The 27,621-nt window shown below is 39.4% G+C and overlaps 1 protein-coding gene across 25 annotated transcripts in view; it reads right to left on the reverse strand.

Moving 5' to 3' along the window:
• Positions 1–18,444: 18,444 nt before the first annotated feature.
• Positions 18,445–27,621, reverse strand: part of EPB41L3 (erythrocyte membrane protein band 4.1 like 3) — a 148,189-nt gene continuing 139,012 nt past the window's right edge. For 18 of the 25 annotated variants that reach the window (XM_071554769.1, XM_071554755.1, XM_071554759.1 and 15 more), the window contains 7 exons: positions 26,267–26,389; positions 25,368–25,760; positions 24,223–24,354; positions 23,695–23,793; positions 22,595–22,675; positions 22,212–22,328; positions 18,445–20,973 (listed from right to left, as the gene is read on the reverse strand). In XM_071554769.1, the coding sequence (XP_071410870.1) occupies positions 22,218–22,328; positions 22,595–22,675; positions 23,695–23,793; positions 24,223–24,354; positions 25,368–25,760; positions 26,267–26,389 (939 nt within the window). In that variant the 3' untranslated portion in view covers positions 18,445–20,973; positions 22,212–22,217. The remainder of the gene's footprint in view (positions 20,974–22,211; positions 22,329–22,594; positions 22,676–23,694; positions 23,794–24,222; positions 24,355–25,367; positions 25,761–26,266; positions 26,390–27,621) is intronic. The other 7 variants (XM_071554768.1, XM_071554765.1, XM_071554780.1 and 4 more) reach the window with 3 other exon arrangements.

Consider the following 27,621-nt stretch of genomic DNA (forward strand, 5'->3'; position numbering starts at 1 on the left):
CAAAGTAGAAGAGCATCTTAATTATATACTTTTCTTACCAATTAATTCTAGTACACATTGATTATCTGCACTCCTGTATAGTAATGCATGGTAACACACGTTTGTTAAAAGTTGTGGTAGGTAAAGACCTGTGTCCATGTGAACATGGCAGTTCACACTCTGCATGCGAAAGGCATCCCATATTCTAGTCAGGTCTAGCTGTAACTTGCATGGTTACACACACCTTACATCTGTCACTGTTAATGGTCTCTCTGTGTCTGTGCCCTGTCCTCAGCCCCCTGACCCCTTTTATGTGGTATATATTTCTTAGTTTTGGGGCTTGCACTCCATTTCTTTACTAATTATATCTATTTCTTCCCTATATCCCACTCATCCTCTAATTTTTCCTTATATGTCTTCCTCTTTCACTGTCAATTACCTTACTCTAGGCCCAGTTCTTGCCTTTGTCTGACATCCTTATTTGATTGGAGCCATATGGATAGTGAATGAAGGATGGATGCCACTTTCCAAGCCAAGTACCAGAGGAATATAATGAAACTTTACTTTCTCTTCCTCTCCAATGGTGTTCTCTCCATGTTTCCTTAGTCTTGTGTAGTTATCTTCCTTCCTCATTCAGTTGGAATCCTGTACTCTGGTGCTGAAGCTAAAAGTGCTACAGGTAACGCTTTAGGGTGTAGCAAGTGACATCATATTCTGTATTATATAGGAGGTCAAATTAGATGGTTATAGTAGTTCTCTTTGGCTTGACAGTCTATGAAATGCTGCAACTGCCAAAAGCCAGCATTAAAAGAAAAGTAGTGCTTTGAAGTTAAGCACTCCAAGGGTAAAGGAAGAATTGAGGTTACCCTAGTAATCTTCACTATTATATTCTGTGTATTTGCATTATGATCCAGTCTTAGCTGCTCAGTCACTCAAGATTTTTGGTGGATTGGGAACTTAGCCATGAATCAGAAAGCAGTGTTTTGTCCTTGATTCTTCTCTAAAAAGTCATTTTTCTCACAACATGGGCCATTACCAAAGCTATAATCCTAAGTTCCTATAAATCAAACTATTGTATTGCTTGATCTCTAAAAAAAATCTCTTGCTTTTTTAGGTGATTCAGCCCTTTGTGAGGGTTGCAATGAACAAATAATTGTACAAAGGACTGATAGAATGAAAAGCCCTTTGTATTAATGCCAAGTTAAAGAAAGTACATTACCTTCAAGAAAAGAGGGTACCCCATTAGACCATCCAACTGCCTATTCTGAAAGACAGCACAGTTAAGGAGAGAACATGACCCTGCATATTAAGAACCAATATTCTCATCATAAATGCAGATGCAGAGCATTGATCGCTCCCCAGTTGTGGAAAACAATGGGGTTTTTGCAGGGAGGATTTTCTTTCTCATATTTATTTGTGTTACTTGAGATGAATGCAAACATCATGAGACAACTATGTGCCTGTTAGGAAAAGGAATGAAAAAAACTGCTGCCCAGCAGTTTGCTTGAACTCATTCTCCTTACAGTCAGTAGGAGTATTGCCATGAATTAGGGAAGTAGATGTGAACCATAATTTATAATGCTATGTATAGATAAAACTGGCTTATTGACTAACATTAATTTTTGAACACATCACTTCATATTCAGAAAAAAAAAATCAAATTTCGATTGAGAAAAAATCATAGAGCTATTAAATTATCTTTTAATCCCATTAAGAATATCCCTCTCTATGGCTCTGTACATAACAAAGAATTTAGGAAATAAATTTATAAATTAAAGAAGTGGTGTAAATGCATTTCTAGGGGAGAGGCAAAAGGGAGTTTTAATTTATAATGTTTCCTGCCTTTGCCTCTTAGCAGTCTCAATTGTATGTTAGAGTATGAAAGAAAAATGTAAACTGACATTCTGGTTTTTTTCTACTGCACTCCTCTATTTTTCAGGTCCTTGCCAAATGTCAGTGTTCAAAGATCACATCCAACATCACTAATGTACCTAGAATGGCTCCCATTGATTTCAATGGTAGACAGTGTCAAGCTGTATTAAGGACATAATTGAACATATTCTAGGTCTCTTCAGATGTAGTGAAGTTTTATTCTGATAAATCCAAAGATTTCAATGTAAACTATCAGTCTCATTTCTTATAATATGAAAAAAAAACTAGGTCTCCATTTAGCTTGATGAGAGTTTGGAAAAATTAAAATCCTGCATTAGAATCAATACAAGTATTTTTACTGCCTTGTCTGCTTTCTTAGGACTGGATTTTGCAAAAAGCAGTATTTAATTGATTACTTCTATTAAATGTATTGAACTACTTGCATCCTCCTGTGATACTCAGTGTGAACAGTGTTTGTGGAATAAAGGCAATGACTATGTTGAATCATATCAGGTTTACTGTTTAAAACAGAAACAGTCCCCTGTGAACTAGTCTGGATCTCCTCCCATTCATTATTAGTATAAGCTTCACCTCTATATCATGTGGCTACTTGTCTTGCCCCAAAGAAACAATGCATTAATTGATTGGTGGTTTTGGATCCATCCCTCTGTTAAAGTTTACAAACCCCAAGAATTCCAAAAATCCATTATTTTTAAATCACTATCACATCAAAATTTAGTAGCTTACCTTAGTAGTGTAGGATAACATAAGTAATACAAGTTTACATTTCTTTGCTTTTCTAAAGAGAAATAAAATAATTAGACCATTGGTTTCTTACATGAAATTAAAAGAGTAAATGTTTATCATAGTTTAGGAGTAGTGTTCCTCAATTTAGTGTTCCCACTGAAACACTTCAAACCATGTGCTGCTCACTCAATCCCCTCTTCCCTCCCCTTCCCCTCTGAGGGCTGGAGAGGAGAACTGGAGGCACAAAAGGTAAAGATCATAGGTTGAGATAAGAACAGTTTACTGGAAACAGCAATGAAATAAGAAAATTAACAATAACAGCAACAATACTAATAACAATGTACAAGAAAAAAGTGAATGATTCACACGATTGCTCACCACTCAGAGCCTGGTAATACATAAACTGCCACCATGCTACCCTGACCACAGGAGACCCCTTCCCCTGTCTCTGGAAAATGATGTAAAGTAGTATAGAATAACCTTCAAGTCCTAGACATGCCCCCTACTGGCTACTGCAAAAACTAACCCTGTCCTTTGCGAAATCAGGACAATTACTAATAAGCATTGAAGAGTTATACAAAAGGAAAAGTACTTATTTTGGTGGATAGGGAACGTAGCCATGAATCAGAAAGCAGCATTCTGTCCTTGATTCTTCTCTAAAAAGTCATGACCTCAGTCACTTCGCTTCTCTTTCCTTCTCATTTTGATGAATAGTTTGTAAAGTTTACCAGAAGAGGCATTTGCATCAACAGCATTGTCTTCCACATTGATAAAAAAACTTCCTGTTTTCATTTTTGGGCCTCATGATATTTCAGTATGAAGAGACTTAAACTGTTATTTGTGGGATTTGATGGGTACAGAGAAACCTTTAGTGATATGCTGGTATTTATATGGTAGATAAAAATGATTTTCATCATCTCAAACACCTGAAAAGCTTTTCATAGGATCAGAAATCAGTTCCATATTAAATGAAAACTGTAGCAAGGATAGGTAATGGAAAATAGCTGTCAATCCCTTACTTTATATATACTAGCCGTTTCTGTCTGAATAATCTCCTGAGTACATCCAAGTTAATAGTTCTGACTTTGAATTCAAAAACATTCAAAAGTGGTGTCTGTTAAGGGTAATAGGTTTTGACCATGACCAATACATTTTCTGTTGTGCAATCTTCAACAAATTGCTTTGCCAGAGTTTTATAAATTGCTAAGAGATCCAGATATAAGTATATCAAAATGATGAAATATTAACTTAGGGTAAAGAGGTAACACAACTTAAGCATCTCCTCCCTTTTCTCCTCCTTCATTTGTTTCTTGGCTACTCAGCATCTTCCAGAGGCTTGTAAAATTCCTCAGTATTTGCAAAAAAACCCCAAATCCACCAAAATAAAACACTTTCCTCCACTGTTAAGTATGGACCATAGTGACAGATGTGACAGGTGTCCACAAGTGATTTCAAGGGATGGCATTATACAATGGTTTAAGTTCTCCTCTTGGGCAGTCCCATGGTGTGAAGGAGAGCATTTCGGACTGTGAGTCCCAAGGACCTGAGTTCGAGTCTCAGTGGGGACTGTCACCTGGCAGTTCAATGCCTCCCTACCATCCAATGCCGTCACATCTCGGATGTTTAGCAGGGTCAGCCCCGGTTAGTACCGGGTGCTGTGACAGTCCCAAGGACTTCACTGTCACTGTCCAAGCTCACTCGGCCATGGCAAATGGACCCTTAGGACTTAAAAGGTGGGGCCAGTTCTGCGCACACTGTGCCTCACCTAAAAAATCCACTGCGCGGGCTTGAAGGGCACACCCACGTGGGGAGAGCCCTTCCCAAATCTTCATTCGTAAAGTCTGGCCATACTTATAAGTTCTCCTCTCATTGTAGAGACCTATTAATTTTGCCTTTATATGACTACATGATTTGTGTCACATCTCAAGGAATTGCCACAATAGAATATTCCAAGCAAAGTGACTAGGTTTTGGAGATTTTCTTTTCTGTTGTTGTTTTGGTTGGTTGTTTTTTTGGTCCCTGGGCCCTCCTCCCCTCCCTGTTTGTGCCTTGTGGCTGGGGAGGTAGGGCCAGGGCTCCGGCCAGCCCTGCCCCTGTTCCAAATTCATTGGTTAATGGATCTTTGACCCTGCTTTTTCCTCAGTTTTCACCTAATCCAGCCAGATCAGGGGACCACCCCCAAAGATCTGTTAATACCTGTGGATTGTTGGAATAAAGATTCTACTCTCCTGCCTTGCAACTGCCTGGAACTCCTTGTCTCTGACTCTCATCTCTGCCTCCCTCGGACAAAGGGGAGAGCAGAGAACCCCTCTCCCTTCCCTTCAACACTTGATATCACACCATGTGCCTGAGAGCATTGCCCAAATGCTTCTTGAACTGTCATGACTGGTGCTGTGACCACTTCCCTGGGGAGCCTGTGCAAGTGCTAGATCACCTTCTTGTCAAAAAAACCTTTTCCTGATAATCTAACCTAAACCTCCCTAACTCAGCTTCATGCCTCTACCTTGAGTCCTGTCACTGGTCATGAGAGTGAAGAGGTTGGTATCTGCCTCTCCACCTCCCCTCGTGGGGATTCTTAAACCTCAGTGATGTCTTCCTTTCTCTCAGTCTCCCCTTCTCCAGGCTGAACAAACCAAGTGACCTCAGCTGCTTCTCATACGGCTCCCCTCCAGACCCTTCACCATTGTCATGGTCCTCCTTTGGACACTTTCTGATAGCTTAATATCTTTTTCATGTGATGCCCAACACTGCACGGAGTACTCAAGGTGGGGCTGCTATGCTGAAAATATTTAAGTATTTCATGCACCATAGAAGTCAGGAGCTTCTATTACGCCTTTGGATCAGTATGGTGTCTATTAACCTAGTGCACTAAGTGTTAACATTATTATATATGTTTACCTGTTTTGCTCCCACAGTTACAAGATCAACAGGATTATGTATGATTAATACGGAGGCTAAATATGTCATAACAGCCTTAGGCATTGCAGGCTGCTTTGATTCAGAAATATTCTGTTGTCTTCCAACAAACTTAAAATTTTTGTCTAGCTTGTTTTGCAGAAGCAATTTAACCATGAATTCTGCTCAGCCAATTACTTTGCTTTTCATAAACATACAATATGTTGCTCACAGGAGTATCACAAAACCAGTAACTCAAGTAAGACTTCAGGTGCCTTTTCCCCCTCATAAGATCAGTGGTGCAGAAAGACCAGAGTATGGATGTGAAAGCGTTTACTTTCCAGCCTCATTTTCAAATACTCTCACCTCCTCTGACTTGCAGAGCACTTGATCTCACCTGACTCTTATTATCTCCTGAATACCTGGTACCTGGACCCTGTAGAGCACTGTCTAATTTTGACTTACTCTGTTGAAAGTCTTACTCCTCTTCTCAAGGCTCCTCATGGTCAGACATCAGTGACCTCCTTGTTGATAGATGACCTTAACTGCCCATTTCCTCATCCTCACCTCTGCTCAACTTAGAAGCTTAGCTCAAAACTCCCCTCAAGGATAATTACCCCATTTGTGTCTTCACTGAACAAAACTCTCCGTGATCTTTGGCTCCATTCCACCTTGGTACAGTTCAGTTTCTTGCATCATTGGTCCCCATCATCATGTCCTGTCACTAGTCCAGCCATCAAAATCTGTGTCGTAATTTCTATTAGTTTACCTTAGATTTTGTCTTGGGCAGTCCATTGTGGAACTATTTTGAGTTAGTTCTGGAAATTCTCTATAAACATGAATAAAGTATATCTGAAGTCCTGCTTAAAAATTCCCCTTTCTTGATAGTAGATAAGCCATGTACACTGTAATCCCTTACCCCTCATATCCCTTTGTGTCTTTACCCAGCCATCTCTTGTATTACTGTGACTGTAAGCTGTTTGGTGGAAGAATCCACATTCTTGTTCTGTATGTGTGGTAAACTTGCAAAATGAAGTCCTAGACCATGTCTGGGACTTCAAGGCAGTATGTTAAAACAAACCATATACTATACTGATGATGAACATAATTGTTATTAATTGCTCTCTTTGTACTGTGTTCTAGCATTAAATAAGTCAGCAAAGATCATGTCAGATATACAACTTGTGTTCAGTACAGTGGTGTAAACTTAAGGGCATGGTTAGGAGATTCTAGATTGTGTATTTACAGTTTCCTGTGGAAGAAAAAAGTATTAGCACAGTTTAAAGCACATATAAATTACCTTCACATAGTCAAATCAGCCTCACTAGTTCAGGCCCTCCAGGATCTGTGGTGTCCATAGACCTTAGTTTTCATTTGAAATCTGTGCTGTAGTTATGAGGCTTCTCTGACATTGTTCTAGTGATTTGCTTTGGGCTGCTGCTAGATGATGAATGGAGAAATCCTGTTTAAAGTAATACTGGTCTTCTGAGGTAAAATTTTGAGGCAATAGCATACTTCAAAGAAACACTACACAAACAGTTTCATGAAACATTTGGAGTCCTATGGTTTTGAAGGGCAAGAGGGCTCCAAGAGATAATTACAGTTCCTGCTAACAGTGGAATGTATACATTCTGTATAAAGTTCACTAAAAACCCAAAATGTTGGATCTAGAAATGGGAGAACCTTGCAGAGTTCTGTTTGCTGCCTCAAAAAAATTTGCCACAGCAGAATTCCTTTCTCTTTTCTCATCTGGTTTCTAGTCAACATTCAACTGTTTTTCACTAGTAACAAAAATAACATCTCTTGCAAGTACTGTTCACAAGTTTGGTTCTTACAGTGCAAACACATAGTAAATCTTCAGTTCCAATTTATTTTTCCTGCTTTCACTACAACCTGGTGTATCTGCTATACATGTGCTGTTTGCTCTAGCCTTCTTCTGGGGTTACATCCTTCAGATCCCTCTGTGTTATTTCAGCTGCTAGACCTCAGGTTATACATACCTTCTTTTCCAAATTACATCTCTTTTTATAGACAAGTATTTCTGGTTTTAATTTCTGATATAGGCAGGTACTACTTTCTTCTAGATCAGTCATAACCCTTTCCCTGGCACTGTGGAAAGGAATATGTACTGTTGAAAGGAATATGCATTCTTTAATACCCACATTACACAATTCCATGTCTTGAGACAACATCTCTCAGTGAGATTTCCTTTCACATGTTTGAAGCTGTTGCCTTCCCACTGCCACTGCCATGCTCAATTCACTTGTAATTGCATTGGGACAGACACAGAAAATAATATCAAATAAAAATGACAGGCTTTCTTGTCATTTGGTATGTCTGATCTGAGAACTACCTGATAATTTTATCTAAGACATGATATATAACAGTAAAGAGAAAGGAGAAATAAAAGAAATTCTCTAAATGTTCTGGTTGTCGTACTATCTGCAAAAGCAAGATTCTGACAAACCATGCTGTTGAACAGCATAACATACAACATGGACATGTGGAGGAATTAACTTCTGAATGACAGCAGATGTTGTTGTGAACTGTATGGGCAAAAACGCAACTCTGAGGAAAGGTACTAGCCTTCTTTTCACCTTTGTTGTGTTTGAGTTGGTGATACGCTTTTTTCTTTGAAGTCACCTTCATGTGAATTGGAAAGGGCTGGCTGTTTTGGTACATCAAATGACTGAACTCAGTCTAAAAGAAGTTCCTATTAGATATATTGAAGGAAATATTCAATTTATTCTCCATCAGCCATGAAATTAATCATTTATACCTTAATATTTGCAATGGAATACATTGAATACAAACTGACATTAGTTTTATGAGGGGCTCTAGCTGGCAATAATACTAACACACCCTGCATTTGTCAACTTCTCATCAGCCATAGCAGCAGGGTATAAAAAGCTGTGAGTAATCGTGCGCCTTTGTAGGGAATAATTGTCAATAAATGGGGATAGACATATTCCATCTATAAGTGGATAAAAATAGAAAATAGTAAAGGAGGGCATTACATTATTTATATTTTAAGTTCTTTAGGTAGATTTAGTATGCACTTCTGTTCTGCTAACAGAAAGATTAGTGCTCAGTCATATCCACCAAAGGGACTTGGACCCAATAATGGGCACTAACCATGCGGAAAGATCCAAATTCTGATTGCCATCATAGCAGGCTCTGAGCAGGCTGCAGGTATTGGCTGACAAGTAATTCCACATGCAGAGTTTCCCTGTCACCTTGCACGGTGTGCTGGTTTAAAGGTAAACTGGTGGGAGAAATTAACCTGACTCAAGAGAGATTACAAGTCATAGTTACAATTTACTTAACAGATTACAGTAAATACAAAGATACAGAGAAAAAAATGGTTTTAACCCACAAAACCCAGTTGTATAACTCAGAACCCTGAGGCATGAACATAGTGGTGTTTGTCAGTCCCTGTCCTGAGTGCCACGTGGTCCCCCTGAGTACAAAGTAAAGAAAAGAAAAACCTGTTGGTGAGAATGATGATCGCAGTGTGGTTGAGAGTGACAGTCACAGTCCTGTCGAGGTTCTGGTCCTCCTCTGCATCCCATGAATGGTACCCAAAGTCCCCAAACCCCAAGATTATATATGCTCAGGTCAGGTGGGAATGCCCAGTACCTCCCCCAGGGCAGGGAGTTTCACAATGGGTGATTTTACACTGTAATATTTTTGGAATCTTTGATGGCCCATTGGCAGACATGACCCCTCAGGCTGGGTGGGAAGGTGCTAACGACTCCCTGGAAGGGAGTTATCATACATTGGTGTGAAAACAAAGAAACACTCCCCTGTTTCCCAGAGTTCTCTAACACCCAGCTTGTAGCCTGAGGTGTCAGGTGTTTCCTGGGCAACTGCTGCCAATGATTCATTATTAAGAGTTCATGAGAAAAGACATAGAGGTTGTAGAATATCCAGTTTTGGTTACACCCACACAGTGATAAACTGGTCCCAGCCACTGTAACTACGACACATGGACATGGATGCCTATGAAAATTTCTGTCAACAGGGTAGTAGGAATAGGAATTTGTGTGTTGAATCCATAAGTCTAGTAAGATCAGGTCATCAGGTCTTGTAACTTGTGTCACCGTTTTCTTTTACCAGGAAGATGACAGTGAAGCTCAACATGAAGCCTGGCCATGACTCCATCCCAGAGACAAAAGATTGAGATGAAGCTGAAAACTTTTTTAGAAAAAGGATGATGGTGGGTGATAAATGCCAAGGCCTCCATAATGCATAATGAGAAACACTGCAGAATAGCTGGGAGGATACAGAAATCCCCCTTGCTCTGTTGCAGTTCGAGATTAGTTAAAGTGTAACTGGGTAGGGAAGGCTGGTGAGGAAACTGGTGCAAACTAGGTAGAAAAGATGCCAAAAGATCAAGTGTTCTCAAATATCACATCTTCTGAAGACAATGGCTTGCCCTGTCAGAAGAAAGACCTGGATACGATTATTGACTTCTATCCATCAGTATATTCCCAAGAGAATAAAGAGCAAAATCCTGATTTCTTTGTCCATTTTTGGTTCCCCTTGTGAAATAAATGGATGTAGAGGATGAGGCATCTATATTAGAAAGTCTTAGATACAGCTGTTCTCTCAAAAGATCATTATTTCTTTCTCTGGTAGCAAAACAGTGCCAGGGCAGAGAAGGATATTGGGGAGTTTTAATTGTTGGTGCCAAAACAGTGCACATAATTTTTAACAAATAATGTTTGCTTTACTGATTGATATATAAGACATATACTTGCCAGTGTAGCTGAGCATGCAGAGTTCTTCTTTGACCAAGTACAGAATTTAAGGTGGATCGTTACCAAAGGATGTACAGCTGAAATCAGATCACTCAAGAGTCTCAGCAACAGCTGCTTTGCATAATTTCATGTAGATATGGAGGTATTACTGGTTCAGTGTTGAAATACTTCAATCTTGCTCATGCAATTTGTAACTTCGTGCCTGTTTATGAAGGGGAAAATACAAATGCAAATACTACTGCATCATGAATCTGCTTGATATTTGTGCTCGTGGCTGAGCCATCAGTAGCTTCACAGCAACTGGAGCTCTTCAGGCTGATCTGCTTTAAAAAATACCGTCAAATAGTAAGACAGCTGTTGGTATCTAAAGACATGTTTAGAGATATAGTTTAGTACTATATACACTGAAGATATGCTGTGGAAGTTAGCATCATTATGGGGATGGCTTTTTTATTCCTATTTCTATTCATCAAGATTTTCAAGAAAAAGCATGTAAAGGTGAAATATGCCTGTTTCAGTGGTGGATGTATATTAGTCCATCACTATCCTTTTGGTGACAGCAACATTAGTAATTCATGACTGCTATGAACATTAATAGCACATCAAGCTATTTTTATAGGATACATGCTAACAGAAGAGATATTTTGTACTGCATACATGAACATTTTGTTACTCCTGCAGTACAACATTTTATCTGATTTATTATTTTACCAAGTGTCACTTAGACAAATAGGTTGTGTTCCCCTCTACAGAAGTCCTGGATTAGCATTGCACCCCAACCTTATTTTTTTTTTCCTTAAAAAAACCCCAAACAAAACCCCCTCACTGAACAAACAAACAAAAACCAAAAAAAGCCAAAGAAATTTTACAAAACCCGCATAGCTATTGGTTGTTCTGAATAACCCTGTGCTAACACTACTCCCTTATTTTTTACCTGCCTGTATTTGGAGGTTTTCTTTTTTCTACATGATAGTTCTCTTATAAACAGCCACAAGATTTTACTAACGCTCTGCCACCATTCTTTTTGCCTTAAAAAAGCACAGAATTAATTATGTAGACACATCACAGAGTTTGATGGGATACCAAAGGCTTTTTAGTGAGACTCAGTCATAAGAAGCAGCTTTCTTGATCCTGAGCTATTACCAACTACCTTACCTTTAAGACACCTCATCTTCCCCAGGCTCAAAAATAGGTTCTATCATACATAGCAAAGGAATGATTTCCCCACCATAACAGGAGAATAATACTGCTGCTGTTGGAGGAATTTTGTTAAGACTGTTGGTAAGGTAATTCCTACCCGTGACTGGCATGTTTTTAGTTTTGGCCAAATTAGTTTTCCTGTGACAGTCCCCCCCGCTCCCCCTGCCACCCTTCCCCCGCCCCATTCCAAATCACTAGATCAGTGGGTTTGGGCCTCCCACAGCACCAGGTGCCTTTCCCGACACTACAGGGTTAGTGTCAATAGGACATTATCATACTTCACTGGAGAAACTGGAATCAGCTCCCCACATTGTACATATATCTCTAGGCAAACAAGGACATAAAATCTGAGTAGTGAGCCAACTGGTGCTGCTGTGGTCCCACCATCCATTAGCTTTAATTGCTGGAGTGATTGATGTACTTGACAACACAGATGGAACATTCAGGGTGTCAGACAAGGTTTCTGTTACCCACAAGGCTATGGCAGAGCTTTTGCCCTGCCTGTCTCTCTTCTGCTATCTCGTCTACCTCCCTGCAGCATTATATGCACCGAAGGAGAGCTTAGTGGCATGACTGAATAAATAATGCTGATGCACCATTTCAGTACAAGTGCACTGATACATGACTTGGTCAGCCTGTGTCACAGCAGCCTGCCTCACATGGATCAGAAGATTTCACTGCATTCCTAGGTTTTATGTAAGGGCCATGTGTACTAGAATGGGAAGAAACATTCACATTTCTCAGCCCTTGTTCTAAGCAGATCAGATAGGAATCAGCTCCAGTTCAGAGACTGTGCAATGCTGCATCCTAGTGAAGATGCCCATTTGGTCATCTTTATAGGTAGAAATAAAAATGGCTGCTTATTCCAAAATAGTTTCATCACCAACATAGCAATGATGTAACCTCTTTATTCTCATACACAAACAAATAGCACATTTCCTTGGGGTGTCTCCATTTTGCCTTCACACAGAAGTCATAATGTGGCAATGCAAATGAGAGAGCTGTTTCTACTAAACAGTACTGCTGTAAATACATGCACATTGGCTGAAGAGAAGCAACACTTACTTTCAGTAAGCTGGACAGAAATATGGACTGCTTGAATCCACAGTCCTGGAGAATATTACAGCAAGGCAGTGTAAAGGGAGATTTGATGCACATTGTGAGGGCCAAAGATTTCTACAGCAAAGTGGAGTGAAAGGACAGCCTGTTGCTTAAAGAGCAGATAGAAGATCAGAAGGACTTAAGTGAGAATAGAGAGGACAGGAAAAGTGGGGTATGTGTCTACAGAGAGGGCAAGTCCCAGAGGACAACAGAAAAGTACTGGGCCTAAGCCTGGAGAAGAGCTGCTGTGGGTGAAATCATTCTGGCCTGTAGAATGGGAGAGAGCAGCTCTACTTAATGCCAACAGTATGATCCTGGATGTGAAATTGAGTTTTGGGGATCAGAGCGGACATTTTGACAATGAGACGAACTAAAAATTTGGGAAACAAAGCTGGTATTTTGAGAAGAAAGATCCCTTGGGATGCAATCATGAGGACATGTTGAGGCTGTCAGAAGTAGTCAAAAAACTTCTATGTCTATGAAAAGGGCAAGTGGAAGATGAGAATGATGAGAAATTTGAGAGGGTGGTAATAGTTATTCTGCTTGTTAATTATGCTATCCTTGGAAGGTATGGGAAGGAGCTCATGCAGAAAGTAAACAAAACAGGCAGCACATATATTGTCTGCTTGGAGGGAGGATTTATTTAAATACAAGGGTGTCGTTTAACATTATTAGAGAAATGTTTATTGTACTGAAGGATTACTATTTACAGGATTTTCATCATGCATGCTTTTCAGTGACAGGTCAGAAAGAGGAGCAGAGAAAGCAGGGATCGGGTTTGAAAGGTCTGAAAGCAGATTACAACCCATCAAAGCTAACGGACCAGAAAACATGAAAGGTCCAAGTGTCAATGTGAGAGAAAATGGGCAAATGCTGAAAGAGAACAGATGAAGGCTGAAGAGGGAGAAAGGGCTATAAAAAAATATCAAAGAGAGTACTGCTTGATCAAATCACTTATGGGAAAGACACCAGTGATGAAAAGAATGAACTAAGACTGAAATTTGAAGAGAGATAGGAAAGCAAAAAATATGCACTTAAGAGTTGGATGATCATCATTGTAGGTGTTGAAGTGGTTACAGATGAGTGGGGACTACTGCAGGACAGAGAGAACTAGCAAGACTTTGAAGAAGGTTGAAGGTGAGAAAAGATAGAAGAATGAATGGAAAGAGAAGGAGCAGATGCAGTTTGCTCAAAAGCCGGGAGGTTGGAAGGGAGAGAAGATGCTCAAGAGAGGAGCCTGATAGATCAAACACAGATTGATTAAGTTGGAGAATATGAAAGCAAGCAAGAAGGGATGAAATTTAAAATAACTGAGAAGTGATGGGATAACTAACAGGCTTTCTTCTCAGTCTGCAGAAGATTGCTCATCACAGAATGACATCACAGATATTCAAGGCAGTCTTTTATTTCTGTGGTATCAGGCCACATGTTGTAGTGTTTTCATGTTACATATTCACTTTTATAGATCCATATGACAAAAAGCCTCTGTACTGACATCTCATTTGATTGCAGGAAAAAAGGTCTTGTTACATGTCAATAACCAGATGGCATTTTGAATGGAAAAACCCAAACCAAATGAAAAACCCTTAATGCTTAATGCATATTCAAGGACAATTTCATCAAAATGCTGTTAGAACAAATAATTTTCTGTAGACATGTTTTAGTCCAGTAACTTAGGATTTAGGCGTTATGAGCTGTTAAACTGTCAACACCTCTGTGACTCTATAAAAAGATTCATGTCTATGTGAGTTGTATGTAGATTGGAGATTGGATTAAAGGAATATAAATGCCTTTAGAAACCTTCATATGCCAAATCCACCAACTGTTTGGCCAGAAATGACCAATATCTGAGAAACAGCCTCCTAAATCCACTGAGGAAAGACATCTGTGCTGGTAACGCTCTTGATTTAAGGAAACAGTATCATCATACTAGCTGGACTCTTCCTAATGGAAGAGGCTTTGAAGGTTTCTTAATGCTTTGCTTTTGTACACTCAGATATATTACTTACATTTTTTTCTTTGATCTGTTGTATAATTTATGAGGCACCCTTCCCTGAGCCCTTTAATGTGCTTCATCTAATTTTGTTCTTCTTACATTATAGTCACCCAGGACTATCCACCAAATAACACACATCCAGTACTTAACATGTGCACTGTAAGGCAGGGCTTGTGTGAAAACACACCACTCTGGGTTGTAATCAGCCAGCTTCAAAGCTCTACATGTTCTGGGATCCGCATTTTGCAGTTCCAGTTAACTCCAGTTGCCTGAGCTTTGCTTGTGCACAGAAGTTAAGAGTAATGGTACACTGTAGCACAGTAAAGTTACTTCCATAAAATGGAAGAGAAATGCCTAGTAAACTCTGAAAAAAAAAAAAAACAAGCCAACCCACCAAGAATAAAAAGTTCTTATTTAAGTTTTGCACTGGAAAAAACAGAGCTAGTAGACTGCAGAGATAAAAGTCTAATGTGTTTAAGAATGCAAACAAGTCCTAGTGTCAGTGCTCTTTTCCGTTTTTCTTTTCCACTTTATGTCACTGTAGCCATTCTCAGAGAGAGGCTATTAATCCTACTTACAGTGAGTGATGGTCATTTGAGCTGCAAGAGTGAGGTCACTGATTTATGGAGGTTATAGATGCATTTGGGAACATGAGATGATGGAAAAGAGTTGACTTATTTTTTTGCGTAATTTGAGCATACTGGTTTTGTTTTGAACAAGGAGTTTTGAAATCCTGCTCCAACAGTCTTTACAGGAGCCATTAGTTCTAGCTGAGAAGCAAGACTGATGTTGAATTGGAGACAGAAAAAAGGTGGATGTGGAATCAAATGGCATAAACCAGAGTAACATACAATATGAACAAGGGTCAACAGTACTTCCAAGATACTGGAATAATTTGGTTTCAGTTAATGAATACAGAAAATATTGTGGAAAATATTTTTGTATGAAAACTAAGAGAAATATGGCTGACTTTGTATTTAAATGTAAATCCTTGAGATGGAACTAAAAGATGCATAACTAAAAATGGTCTTTTAATGTGTATGACTAAGATTTTGTTAGGAAGGCTGGTATTTTGTTTTCCTGAGGGACCAGAGCAACCATGGACAGACTCTTTGCTGATGTGGCATAACACTAGTGACAAAAGACACAGCAAAACACTACTGGCACTGTAAGACTGATACAGCCTTTGGAATCTATAGATGTAAGAAAAGTGTTTAATTTCTGTCGGGGTAAAGTAGATATGCGGCGGTCAGACGAGGCAGAGACAAACTTAGGCTGCAGTTTGATCAGAAAGCTTACACCAAAGACAAAGGACTTTATTTTTAGTTACAGCTTCACTTTTATCTCTTTTGTATATAACATGCCAGCGCACTATTAGTAGTTCACTAAGCATACATGGAAAGATCCTACTGGTACAAAGTATCACAAAGTACATTCTACAGGTCGCTCCTGCTCCTTAAGAGTGCATTCATCAGTTACCTCAGACCTTAGGTGATAGACACACACACTGTCACCTTGACAAATTTCCTCTCTCTTTAAAAATAATATAAGCAATGGAATTAGTATTTCTTATAGTCATGCATTGAGCCTTTGGGGGTTCTTTCTGCCTTGTTGGTGCTGTCTGTTGTAGGGATGCAATCTGAAACGGTATGGATGATTCTCCTGGTCCTGGAGTTTAGTCCATTACCTAGGAGAAAATGTGCTCCCCACTTTCCCTGACCACGTCGTCCTCGAGAGCCCCAGAGAAGGACACACAGGGACCACTGGAGATGGAGAAGGAAAAGAGGAAGTTTATTGCTAGTCGGGGTTTATATGGACTTTGGAGGGATTCAAACCCACCAATAGTAAACAAGAAGAGGGTTTGGCTCTGAGCCAATTAGAGTAAGGGGATTTACATTCAATAGGGGGGGTTCAGGTAACAGCATGTCACAACCTTCCTCCAGAGCCCTGAGATAACAGGGTACTCTGGGAAGAAGAAGCAGTGACTTTGCAAAAGACATTTTAACAAACATTTTGTACAATTAAACATCATTAAAAACATCAATTGTTAAAGCATTATCAGTGGCTTCTTCATCTTCACAAATCCATTTCTGGCAGGATTTTCTCCATGCTAGATATTGTAAACCAATTCCCACAATGCATGAGTTCACCTGTAGCCCATCTATAGTACCTCAAACCACCACTATACCTTGGGATCTATACAGGACTGCAGAAGGTCCAGCTCAGCTCCTGTTATCATATAAACCCTTTCTTCATATCCATCCAGTCCCAGATCTTTTGAGAGGACTTTGGTCTTATTCCACTCAATGGAGAGTTTGTTTGGTGTCATTTCAGAAGCACATGGCCATAGAAAACATCAACGCTGAAAGCCTGTAACTAGAGACAGTGAGTTCCAGGAGCAAAAGAAATTGCAAAGACATCTCAAGAGACTAGATCAATGGAGTCAACTTAAGGAGATTCAGCAGCAACAGAAAATACTTCAAAACAAGTGTCTGCTTCATTATGTAATGGAATAGGAAAAAAGAGAATCTAACAATTGGTTTTAACCTCTTCTCATTTGCCAATTTTTACTCTTTCATGTACTTCAGAAAAAAGGGGATCTAAGACTGGGGAATGGGAAATTGCACAATTAAGGATCTTCCTTAAAGTTTACAATAAAGAGAGTTAAGATCCATTTTCAAAACAGTGAGCTAAAGTGTGGAACATATGTACATTGAAAAATGCTTTTCTTAATGCTTTATGATAGCTAAAGTAAAATGAAAATAGCCTTTCCTTTAGTATTAGTTTGAACTTTATTTGCGACAGGTTTTTTGTGTAGGGTCTCTGACTGTATGGTAACTAACAATATAAAACAACAGATAGCAATAAAATAACAATAGAAAAATGGTGCTGGACAGTGTGATCTAATGTGTGGTTGATTTTGCAGGATTTTTCTGGGCAATGCAGTATATAGTATGTACTTCTGGTGTGCTCAACAAACATTAAAACAAAAAAATCATGCAACATATCTCACCATTGCCTTGGGCATGTCCCAGATTTTTAGTAACTAGGAAAAAATGATTAAAAATAAAGGTTTGAATCCTAGCTCTGCAAAATCATTGTTCCAGTATAAAAAAGGGGAACACATTTCTTTACCTCACCATTATTAGCTGTGGAGAGAAGATGTAAAGGTGAACTTTTGTAAACGGGCCTTATGATCTTAACTGACCAAACCATTTTGGTTGAAGGCAAGAAACCTGCAGCAACACTTGCCACTATGATTGCCAAACTGAAGTTTGGACTCAATGTTCAACTTATTTGTCATGAAGAACTATCATTTTAGCAGATACAAATGGTTGTAAAGGTTAACCACATCATCTCATCAGCTGTCTAAATCTGCTCTGGGAAGAAATAGGGCCAAGATGTTAAACCCTTGCTCAAATATATGACATGGATTTAGAAACTCACTAAATATTTCATGTATGCATGAGCACAGAAACACCATTACTTGCTGTTTGTGGTGAGACAAGCCTAAAAACAAACTTCAGAAGTATAAATGTTAAGGGATTCCAAACACTCTTAAAAAATGCCAAGGCGATGTATTCACTCTTTCTGTATCTGTGATGGTCACAATTGCTGTGATAACTTGCTATGCCCATTCTTGCATGATGGGCAAAGCCCTGCCTGACCATCTGGGTCCCTTGCCACAGTGGTGCAGAGCAGCCAGCTCTTATCAGGCTGGATCTGTGACTCCAGTTGTAGCAAGTGAGACTGTCTACTGTACTGCTGTTTGTGTTGGCAATGGTGCTTTCAAGTAACATAATATTTGATGGTTTGTTTTCTAAGCTGTTTTATGTTGAGAGGCCACACAAAGACGAACAATAAATGAGAAGAGACGGAGACGAGAAGAGATGGTTGGTAGAAACAGGCAGGTGCTCTTTATTTCATGTGGCACAGCTTTAGGCAGACAACCCAAGAAACAGTTTCTAACAAAAACCAAAGCTATGACTTCCACGAACCGTCCCTCAAACAAGGGTCTGCTACCAACAATGGCACTGAGATGTTCTTGCCTGTCCACTCTCATCTCCTCATAGTTTGTATGCACTTAGGTCATATCTTAGTGGTGAGTGTCTTTTCGAAGGAGTCTAACTTCTTATGACAAAATATCTTTAGACAGCGTACATACTGTGCAGGATCACCAAAATACAGTCTCCTCAAGCCATGCTAAAATATAATGCTAACTCGGGAGAGAAGGCTGTGCAATCACCGTGTCTCTCTGAGGTAATACAATGCTGTTTCTTAGCTGACAACATGAAGGGCACCTGAGGGAGGATTGATATGTCTTCGGAGTCTGTTTTAAAACTCCTGATGCAGTAGGGAGGACCTGGCATGCCATCTGCTGAGACAAGGTGAGGACCTCCTCCACCCCTGCCCGCAGCTGGGTGCTGGCAGCACCAGAGAGCTGAGCCTACTGTCACCCAGAGGGATGAGAACACAGATGCTCTAGGACTAAGAGGAGGAGGAGAGGGCCATCGAAGAACAATGACAACAGCTGGGGGAGGGGTTACATCATTAGCACTCTGGATTTAAAGGCATGAAGAATGGCTGGTGGAAGGAAGATGTTTTAGAAACTAAGGGCAAAGCTTTAAAAGCTTCAGGATATTAATTTTAATTATTATCTACAGGTTATTCTCTCTATATATACTATTTTTTTTCTAAATTATGAAAATAAACATTTATTAACAAGTCACTGGGTCAAATCCTGCTCTCCACTGAAGCCAAATCCATTGCCTTCAATGGGAGGGAGCCCTGTGTAAACAATGAAGGGCAAATTTGGCCCTTTTAGTCCTGAAAAGTCTACTTGTACCCATTTTCTTTTGATCCTGCAAGGAAATACAGATTGAAGAGTGAATTAATTACTTATTGATCTTAAACTACCAGGGGACTGTCAATTATATATGGCAAATGAGCAAAAAAAAGGAACTGCTAAGTACTGCTTTAAAGAGAATTTTATCCATGTTTCAGAGCAAAAGTACAAAAAGAGAGTGGTCTGGATCAAGTGCTACTGGCCTTTACTTTCTAAGCAATGACAAAATCCTTCATTTAGCTTCAATGAAAGGTTACACAATCAGAGAAAACAGAAGGAACCAAACAGTCCTTTTCCTTTGCTAACATCATATGCCCAAAGGTGAACACTGTCATCCCTTTGGATGTTCTGCTAACTCCCACTGTCTGCACAGTGCAGTGTCAGCCACTGAAGACAAAACACATCAACTTTGCACATGAGTAAAACCTGTGGTGTCTTACAAATGTAACATTTTGATGTTTTGAATATCAAAAACCTCTAGGTGCTTTTAGACACAGAACAATACAATTTCGGATGCATTTACCACTTTTATTTCACTATGCAGAAACATACATTCACCATGTGTTGTGATGCAGCTGACAGTGTAATGGATGCTATCCCTTCAGTGAGTATTAGAGCTGGACACTAACGAGTTTTCGGTGGATGTTCTGTACAGGTTAAGGCTTGACTCTGAACTAGATAGTAAATGCTGACCAGATTCTCAAACAGATTTTTTTTTCCTCTGAGAACAAAAGGGAAATCATAGAAAACCATCACGGTTATTTCAGATTAATAATTTTCTAAAGCTGAAAACTAAGTAAAATACAGATTTTCTTTTCCTCCAAAATAACTACATACAATTTACAAGGTTAGGATCTGTGAAGAGTGACTGGAAGCTGACTCTGAACAATGCTGACAAAAATCGTTAAGGTTAATATTCTAAAATCATTACTACCTCATAAGGTATTCAGTCAGGTATACAAAGCACACTTTGTAAGCATTTAAATGTTTTCGTAAGAGTAAAGATTCATCATTGTTTATCGGGCAGTAATAAAACCAGATGAACAAATATAAGATTCAAGTTGTTTACTGAATAAACTGTGTTATTGGCACATCTAGTGTGTGGTAAAACATTATACACAGTACCTATACAGCTTCTAGCGTTTTGGGGGTAATCTTCATTTACAATATCCGTAAACAAAAGGCTTGCCACCTAACAAGTTGTAATTTGTTTAGACTTTCAGAAACTGTGAAAGGCATGAACTGTTTATGTGTTACATGAGATCACTGTTTATATTGTTTATGAACGTGCAGGTATAGCTGAAAACTTAGACATTTTAAGAAAATTAAAAATTCTGCTTTTCTGTAATTTTATTGTTGCTTCATGCAATATTGTTTAACTGCTGCTGATTCAGATTGCTTTCTATGGGAAGGTGTCTCTGCCAGTTTCTTTATTAACGGTCAAGATCAATTCTTCTGTACTGAAATTTTCCATAGACAGATACAAGTCAGTCAGGTTGGAACTGAGACTCCATATAGGCTCTCGTATTCCTACTGGTATGGATGTCTGGATTCATATGCAATCTACGTTATTCCTGCAGAAAAGAAAACTGAGTTAATTATTGCAAGCCACTACTCTTCTGCAAAAGAGATTTCATAACTTTGTGTAAGAAAAGCTATTTGAAAATGGCATCATCCAAATATAAGCAACTTGGACCAAATCCAAAGCCCACTGATGCCAATGGAAAGAATTAGCAACATCAATAAACTTTTAAACAAGCCACATTGAGCTGTCTCAGGAACAATTAGCAGAATACCACAAGAATCACAGCTACTCACTCCTTAGTGACTGGTTCCATATTCCAAATAAATAACTGGCACTGAAATTCAGTTTTCTTTAGGGTCTGCATATACAAAAGCAGGAGAGCCAAACAGCTTCAAAAGGTGCTGTGCATTACATTTTGTTACTTACACCAAGTGATAGGGACCACATACTGTTTGAAGAATAAAATGCTGCTATAGATTCAAATAAATCTGACAACCAGCTTTTTCTTTCCCTTCTGCATACAGCATTCAAAGCAATTTGTGCAATGGTGCTGGCATTAACAGCTTTTGCATAACAGGTTAGTATGCATGACATGTTTCTGCACAGAGAATAAATATAGGAATATTAAGATGTCTTTTTAGCCAGCCACTATTGGAGAGCATGCCTTTACTGAAAAAAAGCTTGACGCAATAAAAGCTGCATTATCATCTCATCCTGATAAACAATGCTGCTTTAAAACATAAAATGTTCTTTCAAATACAAGAAAGCCAAGACACCCAAATACTGACAAACTAATTCACTGCATTTAAAAGCAAGTTGGACCATATCTTTGCAAGTTAAGTATTGAAGCATAACTTGTAACATATCTGCAAGGGACATTTAAAAAGCAGCTGTAGGTTTTTATCTTGACATTTTTAAGCCAAAATGCACACCTTTAAGAACAAATTATTTTTGTCCTTAAATGACATGAAAGCAGACAATAGATTTTTTATGACTTCAGAATTAGAATATTAGACTGTAACAAAGCATGGACAATGAGGACTTTACAGAGAGCCAACAAAAGCAAGTGAGTAGTTTCTCTTTCTCCAGCTGGCACTGTTAAATTAAGACAGATGTTTAGAGCTGAATGTGTTTTACTTTCAAAAACAAGAACTGATAACAAGCCAAATGCAACTGGAAAATGCCACTGAGAGAAAGCGAAGCATTAGAGGTGAAACGTGGTAGGAAAACAACATTTGCAACATGCCAGCCCAGTAAATGCCTAGGAAAATCATCTAGTCCTCTTACCTGTGGTCAATCCTCCCCATCTTCTGGTGTGATTTCTGTCTCTTTATGTACCACTACTTTGGTCACTGACATGTCAGGGTGCTGCTCTTTGGCTTCTTTAATTGCCTGAGCCAGCGCCTATCCCAAGGAAACCACAGAAGGGCAAAAACAAAAAGGAGGTGGAACATGCATGATCAGTAGCAAGGTGAAGAGATTCATGAGATATTACACAATTTACAAATGGGAAAAATGATTAAAATATGAAATATACCATCAATGATTTAACTACTAATCCAGTTTAATTTAAGGCATGCCAGTACGAATAGTATCTGTCACAGCAGTATTTAGAAATGTTCTCTTTGGCAGTCTTCAAGGTAGCCTTTTTAGCAGTTTATAGATTTTACCTGATCATGATCAATATCTGCATCTCCTGTGATGACTATTCGTTTCTCAATTCTTGTCTCTGAGATGCCTCCTTTCACAGTCTACATGGGAGAGACAAACGCATGTCAGTAACTTACTTTGGAGTGCTTCTCATCTGGACTGAACTGGCTCAAACAGCATACACAGAGGGGGCAACACAGAACTGCAACCTAAGCTGCACTGAGGTCAGCCTGCTCTGAATGGACTAATGACCTCCAGAGGTCCTTCCAACACAGATAATTTTAAGATTCTGCTCAATCTGCACATATATCAGGAGAGATGCTTGTATGTGAACAATGGCAGGTATTTATAGTAAATTTGTTCCATGAAGAACAGAACAGGAATACAGACAGCCCATATTAAGACTTATTCAAGTCCAACTGTACACTTCTGTGGAACATACAGGATGGTATGGCCTTTGTATAACTCATCTACTAAAGGGTGAACTTCACTGCGGAAAGATGAAAACCTGTCCTCAGTGAATAATGGCAGGAGAGTGTCATAGCACTAAGAGGGTTTCTGCTTTGGGAGGAACTGTTATTTAGATGCTGTCTTGGAACCTGTAAGACTCAGTATCTTTTGTCTGTGCAGCTATGAGCTTTCAGGCTGGCTGTGGACGAGTTCCTGAGGGAACCATCTAGAAACACAGCCATGGTGTCTGAGCTGATTGAATGTCCTCTTATGATTACATGGTACAGATTTACTATGTGCTTTCAACACCATGCACACCTCATGTTCAGGCAAATTATTCTTTCTAGGCAACCATATGATAGCAATGTGGTTATACTGCTTCCTGTTCCAGATAGTATTTGCAGCCAAATCAAGTGTCTGCACTGCAAGGTTTTGTGCTTGCATAGACATACTCCAAGGGTTTATGACTCTCAAGACTCTTGTCAAGTTGTTGGGTGATAAGTTAATTAAGTCAGTAAAGTGAAAGACAGGTGAATGAAGACAGGTACCCAAAGCATTCAATATTTTGCCTAGAGAGTATGTGTCCACATTTTGAAATAAATCATGGAACTGAACTTAAGAAAGCATGCACTCTGGTGAAAAAAGAGATCCCTGTTTTCTGAGGACTTACTTTGGTGATATGTGTAGTAGTTGTAGTGCTGGTGGTTTCCGATGTGATAGTTTGTGCACTCATCAATACACCTGGTTCAGAGTCAGCACCGCAATCCACCTAGGAACCAGAATGGAAAATAACCCATCGAAAAAATGCTCCCAAGTGTAAGGAGACAAGAACTGGGCAGTTAAACTTCCCTATTTCTACAGTTCTTCATAAAATGAGTATCTAATGGTAGGGAAATAACTGCTCTTAGGATGATCATCTGTCAGTATTTCTCTCTGCTTCTGGAGGCTCCCCTTCACTTCTAGAAGGACAGATGAGAAGCTGGGATTTTTAAATCTGTAGTTTTATTTAGAAAGGCATTACACCAGAACATGAGAGTCACCCACAGAGTTATTCTTATGTACATCCTCCTCATGCTAATATTTAATACTTGAACAACTCAACAATTTACACTAAAGCATACACTTAAAAATGGGTGAAGAAACATGAGTTCCTTAAGAGCATGTTAAATTACACGCTGTCTTTTGCAGAATTTCCTACCTGAGAAGACTCGTAAGTAATGGTTTTTGTTTCTGTATGGACTACTGGCACTTCCTTTGTTGAAATTTCAAGGTTTTCCCCACCAGCCGGAACAGTGCTGAAACTGATAGTCTCAGTCTTCACAACTGGCGACTGCATGAACAAAAACCAAGGAATTGGAATATGAATTTCTCAGAACAATTTTTTTTGCTTGGGGAAAAGAAAGAAAGAAAAGTGCTCTGCATTGAACAAAACAGAAAAAAAAGAAGATTCTCCTCATTATAGTGGTACATATATGTATATAATGCTGGTGACATTTATCACTTCCCTGGATTTCAAGAAAACAAAGTTCAAAAACATTCTAAACACTATACGAAGCAATAATCACAATCAGAAAAACAGGAGAGGTTCCCTCTGGATATCAGGAAACACTTTTTCACTGTGAGGGTGACAGAGCACTGCCACAAATTGCCCAGAGAGGTTGTGGAGACTCCAGTTTTGGAGACGCTCAGGAGCAGCTCTCTGGACACAGTCCTGGGCAGCAACTGTTTCTGACTGAGCAGGGGGTTGGAACAGATGACCTCCAAAGGGCCCTTCTATCCTCAACTTTTCTGTTATTCTCTGATTCTACGTTTTTTTTTTAATGTCTAGAGAATGAATCCTGTTCAGGCTTAGTCTTCAGTTAAGCTCTCAGAAAAAAACTCTGCACAAAAAAAGCTGTTGAAATGCTGCTAATGGGGCTAAGGCAAGACATCTGGGTTAAGACACAGTACACTTCTTTATAATTGTACCAAGCATGAAAAAACAATCTATTTCCTGTCTTTGAGAACATATGAACTTTGCCAATCTTGACAGACTTTCCCAAAGAGAATGCCAACTGATCTTATTATCTGCTGCATAAAATGCCATGAAATTTGGTAATTCACTGTTGCATGAAAAGCACTTTTAGGTAAAACATGCATGGCATTTTGCTAATGATGGAAACCAGCAACAAGCCTTGCAGGTGTCACACAAGGAGGAAATAAGAAGAGAAACAAACTGCCTGCTGTAAAGATGTAATCATGCAGGCTTGGTACACTTTATTTTCCATGACAGAAATTAACTTAGTCCACTATTAGCTACATTGGCAATTCAGCACAGACATGACCGATTTAATAACAAGTTACCTCAAAATGAGGTTTTCTTTCCAAAGACTCTGAAACTTGGACTGCTGTTCTGTGCTCCTCTGCTTGCTCACACGAAGCAGCGGCAGTGACTCCTTCCTGTTTGGTTAGGGCTTTCTCAGCCTCCTCCCTTTTTTCCTCCTTCGCCCCCTCAGTCCCAGCAGAGCCCTCCTTCCCTTTCATGCCAGCAGTCACCACGGACGCTGCCTCAGCCTGGGCATCCAGCACAAGTCCGGCCACTTTAGCAGGATCCCCGCCTGCATGCACCTCCATCCCATGTCTTTCCTTGACAACTACAGTCTCCTGCACAACCTTCTTCACTGTATCCTGTTGTGGCTCAACTGCTTGCTTCATGTCACTGGAAACAATCTCCTGAGATGTCGTCGTATCTATTCTCTGCAGGGAAGGAGGAAAAAACCCTCAGCATCAGAAGCAGACACTATTTGCAGTAGGTCCTCAGCTTAATGTACTGTGAACATAAATAAAAGAATGGGTATTGTATTTTGCCATTTCCTTTCATGTTGCATAGATTTTTTTTCCTCAGGATGTTATCAGTGTAGTAGAAATAGAAAACAAAGTAAGAATCACAATTTTTAAAAATGAAGAAAAATGTCAGTGTCAGTGTTTTCCTCATTGGTATTTTTGTGTGAGCTTTACAAAGGCAAAATACAGTACCCTACAAAATGACCAAAATAAAGTGAAATGAGAGAAAACCTGGTTTGTTTTTTAATTTTTTCTTTTTGGTGAAGTTTCTGTTGTGATCTCTTGTAACAAAGAAAAATGCACACGAATACATGCATTGGTTATATAGTTCCAAACTGTGCAGACAAACAGGAAACAACACAAAAACAAAAGTAATTATTGTGTAGTTATAACATTGATGGAGGGAATCAAATGGCCACCTGAGACCAGCTATGGGAAGTTGAAGTAACCCCTCCTATGAACTCAGTCGGTTTTCTGGCAGACTCTATTAGAGTGAAGATATCTGAACCATCCAAGGTTTTTTCACTGGTGGACTGTTTAGTCTAAATAGACAAAGAAATGTAGAGTCATACATGGAAGAAAGGCAGACCCACATGAACAGACATATTAGTTGCCAAAACTGGAGGCAGAGACAGAGGAAAAGGAGAGAAGGTTGCGAGGGCACAGAGAAGTCAGAAACAGGAAAAGAAGGGGAAAATAAATCAGAGCGAATTCATAATGGCTGTAGTAAGCAATAGTTAAAAAGCGTAAAAGTTGTTAGCATTGGCATTTTGCTGATTCAAGCAAACCTTTTTTTCCCTTTTATTAACAAGCCACAGCAGCAATACTACATTTCAGTAACATGAATCTTAAAATAAACCAGAAAGGTTAAAAGCCTTATATAATGTCTGTTTCAGACTGTGGGACGGATTCAAAGTATGAGAGAAAAAAAAATAAGCTGGGTTGGCTGCTGTCAACATAAAGCCAGGCAGCAGGAGAACCAAAAGATAGGGTGGTGTGAGGGGATTGCCTAAAAGAAGTCATGCTTTTATCTTTAAATCGTGGCATGAAGTCAAAGCCCCTTGTTACCACCACTTTTGATGCAGACGACTCGGTAACATAGTGAGCAGTAGCAATGGTAAATGGCTGTTCTCTGGAATATCTCCACTCAGACAGGCTCTTATCTGTCCAGGCAAATTGCCCTGCTTTTAAAGTTTCACTGCCAAGATGTTTTTCTGCTTTGCCAAGCTGTAAGCTTCCCAGTGTACCATGTAACTGCAAATCCTGGTCCATCTTTAGTGTCTTTTTCAAACTCTCCTCTTCAGGACTTTGCAACTGAGATTCTGCTTCCTTTATGGGTGTCAGAGAGTCGGACAGCTTTCTTTTCGTGCTCTGCACATCGGATCCCCACCTGGCTTTCTCATCAGTGACAGGCTTGAGGATGTCATACTTGGCCACTACTGGAACGATTTTCACAGATTCTTGCACTTCCCTTTCCGTTTTTTGCAAAGTTTCTACTGAAGGCTGTACTGCTTTCTCACCCTCTTTAGCTTTACTTGTCATGGTTACAATTTTCCCAGATATGGTATCATAGGACTTTCCTAGGGTGAACATTTTCTGCTTATTCTCCTCATTGGATTGTATTTCGTTTTCCAAGTCCTCAAAGCTCTGCATTAGAATGGTACTGGATTTTAACATTTCAGGTGGAAAGGCAGTTTTACTGCTCACAGTCACTACTTTGTATGCCAGATTTTTTTCCGATTCACCATCAACTACCTCAGAGGGTATTTTTTCT

Source organism: Pithys albifrons, chromosome 4 (assembly GCF_047495875.1).
Source record: "Pithys albifrons albifrons isolate INPA30051 chromosome 4, PitAlb_v1, whole genome shotgun sequence".
NCBI lineage: Eukaryota > Metazoa > Chordata > Aves > Passeriformes > Thamnophilidae > Pithys > Pithys albifrons.